General features: G+C 39.6%; 1 protein-coding gene across 2 annotated transcripts in view; it reads left to right on the forward strand.

Annotated features, from left to right (window-relative positions):
• spock1 (SPARC (osteonectin), cwcv and kazal like domains proteoglycan 1) overlaps positions 1-12,107 on the forward strand; it is a 70,606-nt gene extending 58,499 nt beyond the window's left edge. For both annotated transcript variants that reach the window (XM_077532051.1, XM_077532052.1), the window contains exons 7-12: positions 73-193; positions 5,627-5,746; positions 6,020-6,241; positions 6,903-6,965; positions 8,377-8,514; positions 10,884-12,107. In XM_077532051.1, coding sequence (XP_077388177.1) covers positions 73-193; positions 5,627-5,746; positions 6,020-6,241; positions 6,903-6,965; positions 8,377-8,514; positions 10,884-11,071 — 852 coding nt within the window. In that variant the 3' untranslated portion in view covers positions 11,072-12,107. The remainder of the gene's footprint in view (positions 1-72; positions 194-5,626; positions 5,747-6,019; positions 6,242-6,902; positions 6,966-8,376; positions 8,515-10,883) is intronic.
• Positions 12,108-14,077: the final 1,970 nt, after the last annotated feature.

The raw sequence follows: 14,077 nt of genomic DNA on the forward strand, positions 1-14,077 counted from the left end.
TTTTTTGTCTTTCTGCATTTCAATATGAGTTCCCAATTATTGTTTTTTTTTTTTCTTTGAATAATTTCACAGTGTAAGCTGGAGTTTCAGAGCTGCCTCGCCGGAAAGATGATTTCAGTGAAATGTGATGGACAATGTCCGTGTTTGCCCGGACAAGTGCTTAGCATGACACCGGTGAAACCTGACAAGACAGGTGAGTGTGCTCCATATTTTTCTTGTCTGTTTACATGTCAGACCAGCTCTCCTTTTGAATTTGATTATATGGTTGGATTAATGGATGGCCAGATGGGTAGAAGTTGAGCTATACTTGAATTCACTTGTGAGTTCATCCGTTCTTTCAGCACTTTTTGAGCCTCAGACTGTGCCACCACACGCACACACAAAAAAACCCTTTGTGGTGATCCCTCAAAATATCCAGCCATTCACAACGTTTCCATCGCTTTTCCCTCAACCCTCCCCTTATTTATATTATTTTTTCCCCCGACACCATTTCTTTGACAGCTACAGCGAGCAGTGATGGAGTGAGTCTGTGTGTCTTGTTGTTTGTCACAAAAATAGGATTTTGTCTGATGGATGGAGAGATTCTGAGGGAGAAATGCAATCTAAAGTGGTGCAGCACAAAACAGGATGGATTGTTGTTGTTAGAAAATTCCTCCCTTCCCTATTTGGGAGTACTGGGATGATGATGAGGAGGGTTCTTATTTTCTACATCCGCATATCCATCATTTGACCGTCTGTCTTAGTGCCCTCACAGTGGCGAGCTGCCGCATGGTACTGACCAGACTTCATCCACCCACCACTATCACCACACTATAATAGAAACCATTCATGTTATAAAGCATGTGACATAATTTAACGAACAACATGATAAAATAGAAGCAATTTAAATAAAATGTGTTGTACTCGCCAGAAATGCTGAATAATTGTAATAATATGTTTTGTTTGTCAAACTTGGCCTGGTCTCACCAAGAACCTTTAGGACAGAAAAGTGATGTTGCTATTTTTTGGCCCTGTATCTGGCCCTCAGAAGCCAAATTAGAAATCTGATTATTTAAAGACCATGTGAAGTAGATTTGTTGATAAACACATTATACTTGTTTGAAGATAATATCAGATTTTTTTTTGAAGATCTGAGAAGTTTCTAGTAGTCAAGTTAAACAGTTTTTCACCATTTCAGTTTTCCTTTTTTTTTTTTTTTTTTTTTTTTTTTTGTGGGGCATGACTAAAATGGCGCTTTGTGACGCACTTTGTCCCACTCCACATTGCTTTAATTTTCATACACTTACATTTTTGTCTGAATTTTTGGAAAGGAATAATCACCAAAGCAGGTTTCAACAGAATATACAGTACGTGTTTGGTTTGCAGAGAGTGTGGCCTATTTACTAGTCTAGGTCTTTTCCTTTCACTCTCACACTAAGTTGGCTTTTTAAATGCAGTCCTCTCTAATGTCTCTCATTCCAATGTCCCATTTTTTTTTTTTTTATTTCTTGCTGACTCTGGCAGTAGAAGTGTCATGCTGGTGCTTATGTATATGTGTTGTCACCCAACCTGATAGAATCTCACATCAGATCAGCGGCTCCGAATGGTAAACAGATGGAGTAGGAACTAAAGGTTTGTGTGTGAGAGTTTGTGTATGTGTGACTCTCGATTCTGTTCTGATGATAAGACTCCGCAGTTTGAACTTGGGTATCAGTAAACATAGAGATGTGATCGTACAAACCAAACTGTGCATTCACACTAAGCCTGCAAAATATTGTTATTGTTGCAATGCTGTTTACACGTTTTATATTCAGAAATCAGATGGGATGGACAATAAAATGTAAATACACTTTGTTTTGATAACACCTTAGATACAAGCATTATAGCAATGCTGCTAGCTCAGGAATAATCTTGAGGAATCAAGTGCCCCGTATTCCATTGAAACATGGAAAAATACTAATACCGCTATAACAACAGTGATTATTTAAATTATTTAATTGCACCAGTATATTAATGAATGGCAAATGAGGCTAAACCTGAAATCTTTCTCAGTTAGTCTATGATATTGTAAAAATTGTTTCCCTCCTCCTGGTGACCACTCATTCCCATTCTTCCATTATTAAACCATTAGTTGTGATTGATAAAGCTTAGAGAATGTGATGGGAAAAAAACATGTCCTCAAGTACCTCATCAGAACAACCCAACTCCAGTTTTATTTATAATCCCCACAAACAAGGCACCTACTCGAGTGTGTTTGCACTGCTTACGACTATAATATGTTTCAATTTTACTGATAAATGTTTAGGGTTATCATTATATCACTGCGAAGAAGACTATGTTTGAATGCATCTAAAGGAGCGCTGTAAAACTGATGATTATCTGACTCTACTGCTGGTGATAAAGGGCAAACTAAATCTGTTGTTTCTTTTTTAATGAAAGTGACCCATGTAGCTCCCAGACCCTCATAACTTGTGAAGTGTCACCTCATCTACTGCGCCATCCGATTGTCTTACCTGCAGTGTGAAGGTCAACATTACCTTTTCGTCTGGCACAGTTTTCAGAGATTAACTCTTGAACTATACAAAAATGTACCTTTTACTCATGTGATTCATCAATAAGAGGTTGAACTATACACCTGCATTTCTTTTAAATTATTTGGAACCTTTAGGGAACAAAGGAAAGATACTTTTCCATTGCACCGTAACTGTGCAGCAGTGTAGAAAGCAAAAGCCATAAAGGTGTGCTTGGGTGAGTTTGGTGAGGGAGAACGTGAGAGCCCTGACCTCAACTACATCAAACACTTTAGGAATGAATAAAAAATAAAATACAGAGATTGTGCTTTCGACAGTTCAACCTTCCCCAAAACGTTTGGCTGGTACCCAAAACGGGCTCCAGATGATTTGTAAAGGGTACAACAATTGGCAAAAGTAACAAAGTTATTTCATTGATCATTAAGCAGGCACACATTTTATTGGCTTATGCCTCTTGCAATAATTTAGCATCTGTTGTGTTCTTTATACATTTTGCTCCTCCTGCTACTTGGAACTAGTCCCCCCCAAAAAAAATCTCTAATGTTATGTTTGGGTTATGTTTGGGTCATGACCGTGAGGCCAAGTTTCTGTTTTGAACTGATGTAACCAGCATCTAGTTTCAACTGGTAAGACGCTATGTGATGTCAGAAGCTATGTGATGTCAGGAATCTTTCATCTCTTTATCCGGTCATCAGCCAATCAGATAATTCCACATCAGTCCTATTACCCACATGTCTAGGCACAACCAATCAGATTGATTCGCTGTCGATATAAGGCTGTCTGAGAAGCGTGTGTTTTTGTCGGATTATTACTTCTGTTCCATCGGGCCACCTGCTCCTCTGTTCCTCGATGCCTTCTCGTTGTTTCTGGTCTAGTCAAGTTAGTTCCTCGCCTTTTGATATTATGCAAATAAAGTGTTAAACTCTTATTTGTGTCTGCGTGTTTGGGATCCAACCCCATAACGTAACATGTATGCTGACAGAGCTAATCTAAGACACATTAAATACCCCATAATTTATAATATATAAATTATTGTCTAAACTTGAAGCGCGGAAAAACAACAAAATTGTTGAGAACACACATGTGACAGGCCATTGTACCTCTAATATTTTTAATATATCAAATTTCATTGACAAAAAAAAAATTGTAAAGAAAGACCTTTCGTTTTGGAGCATGATCGGCAACAACTGTTGACGAGGACTTAATGTCAGATTTTGTGTGCCTGAAGTGTCGGCAGCCTCCACACCAAGTGGTTCTCTTTTCAAGACATTGGGTCTCAGAAAGCCCAAGAGAACCAGAAAGCAAAACATCCTTCGTGGATAAATGTATTTATTTCCAACATTCTTTTTTTTTTACACCCGAAAACTGTTTATGAACAGGTGACAGTGTCTGGTCTGTCAGCAGCAATTTGAGGGAGAAATCAGAGACCATCGACAGTTGTGTTGTAGTGCAAAGTGCAAGAGACTGGAGAGCATGAGATGGAGAGCTGGAGCGGTCATAGCAGTCAAATCAAAAGATGAAAAAGTGTGAAGAGGAGGAGGAGGACAGGGTGAGTGGATATCAAAGCGAGACACAGGAGCACTTATCTTTGGAGTTTATAAGGGGATGTGTTCGGGGAGAGATGGGAAATGAAGCACTCAGACCAATTTAGGTGAGCAAAAGAAACGAAGGAGACGGGAATATCAAAGTGGTTCCCTAAGTCACGAGAAATGTCAGTAAAGTATAGGCATGTGTGATAAAGCTCAGGTGAATATATGATGCTCAGAAAATGCATAGTGTGACGGTTGGATGGGAAATGAACAAGAACAAGCAGAGGATCCCAGAAGAACCCTTCCAATGTCGGCATGATAGAGAACACTGGGCAACCACCAGGGAGATTTCTTCGAAGGGGGAAAGCTTGTAGTTGTTTAGTTTGGAATTGAAATACATCTTTTATGACATCAGTCCTGGAACTTTTCTGACAAACCTCTTACACGTAAGGATTAACTATCACAACTACTGAACGTGTTTAATATTTATGACAATTGGCTATGCAGATCGGGGGAAGTCAAGTTTTAAAAAAAATTCTAACATTTTGCTGTGGACTGAACTTGACATCAAAGTGTCCTCAAGCATGCATTGTCAATGTTATGGCTCTAGGGCAGAAACGAGTCCTCGAGTAATTAGAGTACATGTACCTTGGTTTTAAAAATGTTTAAAGCATTTTATTCCTACCTTGGGCACCAGTTTTGTTTTATTTATTTATGTAGTTAGTTAGTTAGTTAGTTAGTTAGTTGACACTGCCAGGAAAAAGTCAAGCCAACAACAGCTAGCCAGCAACTAATGTTCACGATATGCATGACTGTAACACGCCACCACTGCGGTGAAAAAGCAAACTTCAAAATAAGCTTTACCTTGCCAAATAGCATATGGATATCAATGTGTTGGTACAATTTCATTTCATTTTGATTCCGGCAGCATGTCACGGTGTAACGGGCGGACTTGTCTCGTCACCGACGTCAACAACATTTTCCTGAGTCAAGTTGAAATGTTTATTACGCGAATTTGGTATTCTAGCGGCTAGCAGCGTTAGCGGCTAGTTGTGTTAGCAGCTAGCAGCGTTAAAGTGCTCCATATTGGCTGGCCAGCGCTGTCGGGTTACTTTTCAGTGTTAGTTTAATAATAAATTGCAATGCCTGACACATTTGCCATTCCTACTGAGGACCTTTTTTTACCCAAATGCCCAAATGTTTACAAAACGCTGTTTTAGCTGGCAAAATCGCTAATGTGGTTGCGACGTCACGTCGTCTCTGGACCCAAATTTATGGGGAGAGTTGTCTAAAATCTTACTAATGTATTTGGAGAGGAAAATATTGTGCTGCTCAGCAGTTTAAATTTAATTTAAAAAAAAAAAGATCACCTAAAAATTTTTGTGTTTGCCTTTTTATTTAAAATTTTCCACAAGCAAAAATATAAATATTTTTTTTATTTTTATCTGAAAAGCCAATTATTCGATTCAAGTTAAATTTTCAGTAGGATATCCGAATACCAAAATATTTGATATTTGATCACGTGCACCTGCAGTACCTGAAGTACACATTGTATTCATCTTTGTTCATGTGTGTATGTTTCTGTAGTGTGCACTGATGCGCAGCTCCACAGTCTGGCTGCCAGACTCAAGGACTGGTTTGGAGTTCTCCACCTGGATGCCAACAGAGACCTCAAATCCACTGACAGCTCTGACTCAGCCACCGGACGTGAGTACATCAGCCCTCTGAAGTGTGTGAGTGTGGCCCATTTCTGTACAGCAGCTTTTTGATCCTCATGAGAGATGCTAGTGATGTTGACAGTGACCCCGCGCTGTTCTCTGTAAGTGTCAACATGTTTCAACTCAGCCAAGCTGCACTCACGCAAAGACACACACAATTACACACTCTCGCGTGCTATCCAAAGACAAAAAAATACAAGAGGCCTGTGCGCTACACTAAACTGTTCCTGTCTCAGCTTTGATTTTTTATTTTTTTTTTTAGACTTTGACACGAGCATCTTGCCCATCTGCAAAGACTCCCTGGGATGGATGTTCAACAAGCTAGACATGAACTTTGACCTCCTCCTGGACGAGTCGGAGCTGAGCGCCATCTACATGGACAAGTACGAGCTGTGCATGAAGCCCCTCTTCAACTCGTGTGACTCCTTCAAGGACGGCAAGCTGTCGAACAACGAGTGGTGCTACTGCTTCCAGAAGCCCGAGGGTGAGCATGGACGGACGCCTTTGAATACATTTTTGAAGGATAATTGCTAATAATAGGTCATGAAAAAAAACGTGCTGCAGTTAAAAGTCATTGCAGACTAGTCAATTCTCACACAATGATCGTACAAGTAAAAAAAATGCTCACTCTGCATTTCACCTTACATCAATGCCGGCTCTCTTGTGATGTTGCCCAGGGACTGTTATTGCACAGCCAGCAAAAAATGTTTGACACGTTTCTCTTTCTTATATCTGAGGCACGAGCGGAAAGCAGAAAGCGCAAAACATTTTGACTTCCTTGCAAATGTTTGCTTAATAGCTGTTTGTAACATTCCAAATAGAGCCACTACAACAATCAATTCAAACGTCAATGAGTCCCACCCTTCTTCATTAGAGGTCTGTGGAGTTAAATTGCTCAAAATCAAACTCACAGCCACTTCCGATTTACTCACACTTTGAGGTACACTTTATTTGCCTTTTGCCTCGATCGTTAAATCAAAATAAAATGGCACCGTTACAATAATAATCATAATAATAATCATATCAGCATATCATTTCGGAATGCATGGAGAACATTAAGATCATTAAGACAATGGTGAAAACAATTTGAAATTGTTGTGATGATTGCAGAGGGTGAAAAAGTTGATGAGCTTCTTTGTGTGCAGGTTTGCCTTGCCAAGCTGAGAAGAGCAGGATCCAGAATCCGAGTCGAAGGAAGAGCCTCATAGGTCAGTTCAGTTGACAGCTGCCTACGCTTACTGGATACAGTATTGCAATGTGTACACTCACATACAGTGCATTTTAGTTTTGTTTTTTATGTGAAATAATAACACCATATCACTGATGTGATTACAGATTTTTACTTTGTTTTTGTGAAATACTGTAACTATCTGAATACTTTGTACAAATCAGACATATTTGGGGGGTTTTGATTGTCATTTTAAGACGTGAAAATAATGCCTAAACGCCTAGAAACTATCACATAACATATCTGAATCACTGCATGATTCAGAATTGTTGAAACGTTTTCCAAAAATATGCTGCTTAAACCACATAAAAAACTGCTGTCACAATACCTCAGTTCAACAAGCATCAATGAATTAATGAAAATGACTAGCCTGTTAAAAAACAAAAATGAGTGTGCAGAAACAGGATCGCTTCTGCCATATACATAAAATTGCAGTTCGTTTTCAGGAGTATATGCAAAACGTGAATTCAGCACATGGAATGCAATTTCTCAAACCTGAGAATAATTGTGATAACTGAGTTTGTGTCTTTAAATATCAAAATATCCAAATGAGAGGAGTGGAGGGGTGACTTGGAGCCAATCACAAGAAGGAGTCATGCCTTGTGAAAAGTGACAAAACTCCTTTCAGCGTATTTCCTTTCATCTGCGTTATTTCAGCTCACCATGACAATTATCTGATCCAAGTTTTGCGGCAAGCTTGTAAAGCACTGTTACAACAGGCTGGGTACTTAGGACATCCTTTATGTGGTTGCTGGCTTCCCCCAAAAAGCGAGCGAGATATTTCTTTTCTTGTAACTCATTGGTTTATCAACCCTTCATGTTACGCATGTAGCACCCTCGCAAATGTTCTATGTTGAAAACTGTCAGAGCCAAACCCTCAATGTAGCACCTACTATTTCTGACCTTAAAAAACAAATTGAGTGGACCTTAAAGTGGCAAAAAATGGATCTTATTGTTCCAATTTTTGAGGAGCATTAAAGTGTAGACACAGTGACACTGGCATAGCAAGACAACAAGTCCTGTCATACTGCAGACTATAGTGCTTACATTTTTGTTGAGTTTCCTTACTAAATTCTCCAGAGAACAGGTTTCATTTAGTGCCATCTGTCCCAGCTGCACACATAGCTAACAACACAGTTTGAAAAATGAGTCTGGCCCAGTGTTTGTTTTGTGTGTTTGTGCTTATGTGTGGAACGTGTGCGGTATTGAACCTGACTTGCCCTGCCTTTAAGCAGGATGTATGACTGTTGTCCAGCAAGCCTCTCGGCAGTAATTGCTCGCCGATCTCCCTCTGTGAATAAAAGAGCTTTGACATCTATCAGCTGGTCTCTTTCGACCAAATGGCTCTTCCTCTCTGAATCCATCCCATATATCCTCTGGTGTACCCGCAGGTTCCTATATACCTCGCTGTACTGAGGAAGGCTACTTTAAACCGACCCAGTGTCATGGCAGCACTGGACAGTGCTGGTGTGTGGACAAGTATGGTAATGAGATTGCTGGCTCCAGAAAGCAAGGCAACCCAAACTGTGGTAAGACGACGACACACGCACACTCACACAAATAAGCTCTATAGATAAATGAGGCTTTGTTGCCCTCCAGTCTCTCACAGTAAGCAGTTTCTTCCAGAAAGACCGCTGTTTCTTTTTTTATTTCATCTTAACATTGTGCTGTTTCTGATAAGAGGATTCAAAAATGGTCTTTAACCACAGCCCCAATGTTCTTCTTTTATTCTCATGTATCAGCAATTGTTTGGGAAAGTGATAATGTGAGAGATCTGCGGGTCAGTCTGATGTCGCATTGTGTCTACTTGTGATATTCTGCTCACGGATGCAGCTTTGATAAAACACCAACGCTGTGCAAGTCAAGTAGGAGAATTTGTCACACTTGTCAGCAAAGTGCAAATGTCAACATTTTCAGTCCACTTAATATGAACAAGCACTCGAGTCCAAACAACAACAAAAAAAGACACATACTGTACTGAAGTATACAACAGTATATGAATAAAAATACATTAACAAGCCATTTTTTTTAACTCAAGTTGAATGACAAATGCTGTAATGTACCTCGCACATCTCCATTTTTAAACATGATTATTGTACAGTATTACATAGCTATATTTATAGTTTCAGAGAAAGCAAAGTGTTGAAAGACTCTGTCACCAAAATGCACGTTGTCACCATTTCCCCTCTTTGTGGCAGTCCTCATCTTCCTTGACAAACGCGCCATGTGTATTTGGTTCAATGCGAAAATAATTCAGTACAGTATATTGTATGTTATGTGGGGCCTCAAAATTTGTTCACGGTATGTCACGTAATCCGGGGTTTACTCATCTTCTCATGTTCTTCCCCTCTTAACAACTGCTGTGTTCCTGCTGTTGGAGAAAGTGTCACCAAAAAGCAACAAACAAATACTTCTTTGATGCGCAGTTCAGCAACTCAGCTCTAATGATATGCTGATGTCCTGTCCATTTATTTATTTATTTGCTTATTTAGTTATTTATTTATTCATTTATTTATTTTAAATCTTGTTTAACCCATGGGTCATTTTATTTTATTTATTTATTATTGTTTTGTTTTTTGTTTTTAATTAGAACTTGTGGTATTTGAGCCCAAAATGGGGTCTGCACTTGAAGTGTGATAACTAAGTCAATTATGAATACATTTTTACTTCAACCACTCAACATTTTCAGTAGCATCAGACCTATCCATACATATAATTTTTGTTTGTTTGTTTTCTTATTTGTTTGTTTCTTTGTTTGTTTCTTTGTTTGATTGTTTGTTTTTGCTCTCTATGGACAATAAAAGCAGCATTGCGCTATGAGCAAAACTAACTATACATTTATAGTTTTTTTTATTATTCAAAATGGAATATTTCATATGACATAATTAGAGCCTTGAAAAAGTCATAACAGCAGAATTTGTTTTTTATGTGTGCCTGTTTTTTGACAATGGTTTACAGTATATCAAAAATTTGGATTTATAGTGGGAGTCAATGTGACCAAAATGGGCATTTTATAAAGAAGCATGGTATAAATGATCCTCTCCCATTTGCCATAATTTATAAATTACCACATGGTGCCATTTTTAACCTCTACATGTTATGACAATCTTCTGAAATTTTTATCTTACTAGTGTTTTCTTTTCATATTTTTTCTTTGATATAACACATCAAATACATAAAAAAAAAAAAAAGGGTGGTGAGCCCAGAGCGGGACAAATACCTCCCAGCGGTTAAATTCCATAACAGCCTTAGGATGTTCAACATCGGAGATTCTCGACTTTGAATGCCAAACCACAAAAACATTGATTCGGACGAGGGAGCGTGACTTCACCCCACATTAAACTAATAGGCAGCAGTGTGGTTGCTTTCAGCTCAGTGGCAGAAACACGAGCTGATTTGAACACAATATGTGCCACTCAGCTTGTAGTGCACTTACTGTAAACCCAGCCTGTAAAAAAAAAAAAAAAAGGAAAGAAAGACGTGTTTGTGTAAAATCTGGGGGTGTCGGGTGTAATGAGTCCCATTTTATCCTGTAGGTGCGCAGGATTAAATGTCGACTGAAAAACGTGTTCAACATCAAAGCGTGTCGAGTCCAATGTTATGTAACTGCTGCAGCTTTGCTCGAGCTATCAGGTTGAGCGTTCTTTTGTGTTTTAAAATCCGTTGACAGTTCTCAGAGGTTACTTAAATGTATAATGTGGCATACAAGTAAGTCGAGAGATCTCCCACACAATAACACAAAATCATTTTGTATTCACTATGAAGCATAAAAACTTTTTGACTATCAAGCATACGCAGCAATGTGGATGAACTGAATTGAATTAATTGTCCTCCGCTGATCTGATGGAACGTTCCCATTTCCTTTAGAGGCATTTACTGTTTGCCGAATTTATTTTAGATGAGGACCAGGAGACATCGGGAGATTTCGGCAGCGGCGGTGCAGTCATCCTCCTCGACGACCAAGAGGAAGAAGCCTCACAGGGTCGGCAGAAGAAGAGACGGGGTCGGATCCACCCCCGGGAAATCACCGAGGACGACGACGACGAGGGAGACGACAAGGATGACGAGATGGGCTACGTTTGGTAGCTCCGCCCCCTCCGTTTCTGACGCTGTCATGGGCCAAGCGGGAGAAGTCCAGCACAGATTTGAAGCCATTCCAGCGTCTCTTCCAGTGGCCATGACAGCAGTCCATCGTTTAGTTGAACTCGCTCCTGTAAACTCCGCCCTTCATCCGAATGTCTCTCGCCAGCGGACCTCATTCTTTCTTTTTCAAGTGTTTCTCTCAACACAGAGAGAAAACGGAAAGCCAGTTACATTTTAGCAGCCCCTCGTTAAGGATCAAACTCGAGCCTCTTTCTTTTCTGCTCCGACCTGCAAACGTGCAATTATTAACATCTTCACACATGGACGAACAATTTTCTTATCTCCCTCTTTTGCCTGTCTGTTTGCCCTAAATACAAAAGCCAACATCTTGGATGTAAATATGAACAGAACAGTCCCCAGTGTAGATGAACACATTTTTCAGCCATTCTGTATGTGTTCGACGATGTTCCCGCAAATCCACACATTCCGAGATGGCTCCCTCTTTCTCGCTCTTTGTTATTTCACGGAAGATTGTAAATTATTTAACTGTTGATCTTGAATGTCCCAGAAAGACCAGGTAGCAATGAGATTTAATGATGTGTCGTCGTTGTTGTTGCATGTTTCTCATCGTGTTCCTGTAAAAGAGAGATTTACCTGGCTTGGCTCAAAACAGAACGTGATGCCTATTTGGCTGCTACAATACTATGTTGCTATGTTGATGCTGTCTAGTGTCTTTTTTTTTTTTCTTTTTTTTTCTCCCAATCTCAGGAGGTAGGAAGTTGCATTGCAGAGCGATAGCAGTGGACACAAGCAAAGTGTCGTGACAGCTATTTGTATTTCTCCAATAGGTCAGCTAGGGCTCCTGAGACTGTGCATGGACACTAAGGAAGGTGCTGCCCCTGAGCTGGGAGGACTTAAGAAGTCGTGGGAGCAGAGAAGACGCTGTTCTGCCTCCCAACGCCATGTCAACCAAGTGAACTTTTCTTTGTTAGTTTGACGATTTAAGTAAAGTTGCACTTTGGGTGTCTTTTGAACCGTACTGGTCTGTTTGTGTCTGTGTGATCACTGTCGATGGATGGATGGATGGATAGATAGATAGATAGACTATTCCAGTTGCTTCAATTCAATCAACATTGTGCAGATAGATATGGAGGCATACATAGATGCTCTTCGTTAGCCTGTCCATCTATAGCATTTCTACGGTGACCAGATTGTCAAAAATAAAAACTGGGACGCTACAATTTAGATGTGGATGATGTTATTCAGCTAAAGCTAAATGTTACCTCGGTTGACAGTTCGATGCACTCACACTCACCAACCATTACTCAACCTTTTATGCTCGGTCCCGGCAGCTATTGGAAACCAGAAAAGCACAGCTTGCATTGGCTCTCATCACCAGCGACTGCAGCAGTAGGACTACAATTCCCATGATTCTTAAGACACTGAAACAGGAAGCAGTTCTAGTTCCAGTATAACAACATTTTGCCATCATGCGTTAACCTCTTCTTTCTTTTAATTTTTCATCTGCTACTTGTTTATGTTTATATATTCAATAAACAAACATAATCACGAAGTTTTCTGTGAATGTGAATTTGGAAGTAAATCAATAATTTAACAGTTAAATTCCCGTTAAATGGGTTTATCGTTTAAGTCGCTAAATAAAAGTGACACCGGGATGGAACATATGTAAAACAGGACAAAACAATGGGGCTGGGGAAATTTGCTGAGACGTGGAACCGTTGGCTCATAATTGGACTGCATGGTCACCCTCGACATTTTGCCATTATGCGTTAAGATTAGCATTTAGCTAGCAGACTGAACGACTTTGCAACTGTATGTGGCTGTTTTGAACACTCAAAACATTACATTACAAATTGTCATTCTCTTTGTTTATGTAGTTTGGCAGTAAACTAATCTGGGAGTAATAAACAGCTCGAATACTTTTAAAAGAATTGTTCTAATTTTATCTGCCAAACTGCTGCTTGCTGTGAAGTAAATCCTTCCAAAAAAAAAAAAAAATCAAGTCAGTCATATTTCAAGCTGCCACAGTAACGAGAGATACAATATAACATGTAAGGAGATAGTTCAAATACAACCTGATGGCTGCTGTCAAAGAAGTGTCTTCCTTTTTCTCCAAAAGCAAGGTCATGTACACGCACGTGGACAGACACTTATCATCTGCTTCATGCAAGTGTCTGCCCCTCCAACCCCCCCGAAACCGCAGACGTCTGGCTTTGTCTTACAGCAATTTCAGGGAGAGAGACAAGAGCAAGGTCTACATTCTAATCCTCACACTAAAACAAAAGATTATACGAGGTTATAATTAACATAGAACATGTTTTAGGGAGGAGAATCGCAAAGCCCAAAAGATTATAGAAGCCTAATGGGTGTGATACGGATCACTAAATGGGACAGCTGATCCCACTGTTTTTGAAAATTCGCACTCCACAAGCGTATGCCAAAAGAATAAGTGCTAATGTTTCTTCTGGCTTTGCTAATTTAACATATGAACATGATTGAAGGAGATGGGATTATTTTTTTCCTTCCCAACGTGCAATTTCAGCTACAAAAAGATGTGTTCATCACGCACCGGGCACTCGCTTTCAACTATTATGTGCTCATTATGTCCCTCAGCTCTCCCACTCACTTCAATCAGTTAGTTCACCTCTGGGCACTATTTTCCCCCGTTTCACCCCCTTTAGTTGTTACTTTTACTTTTTCCAGAAAAGCTCCCAAGTGGAGATCTGCAATTGGCTGCAAGTATCTCATACATATAATAAATGCTATGTAAACAGTGTGTATCACTATTTTACACAACACAAAAAGGTTATTGTGAGACAAGTAGATTTTTATTACGGTAGCAATTTAAAGCACTACTGCAGGGTTGTTTAAACTATATCCGCCAAGGGTGGCATACAAAAAAGATTTAAGGGCGCAGAGGCCATTTTGAGATTCTTTTTTCCTCTTTTTCTTTTACACCCGCAAAACCCAGTCCATTGTGGCTCTCGA

The sequence above is a fragment of the Festucalex cinctus genome, chromosome 9 (assembly GCF_051991245.1).
Source record: "Festucalex cinctus isolate MCC-2025b chromosome 9, RoL_Fcin_1.0, whole genome shotgun sequence".
Lineage (NCBI taxonomy): Eukaryota > Metazoa > Chordata > Actinopteri > Syngnathiformes > Syngnathidae > Festucalex > Festucalex cinctus.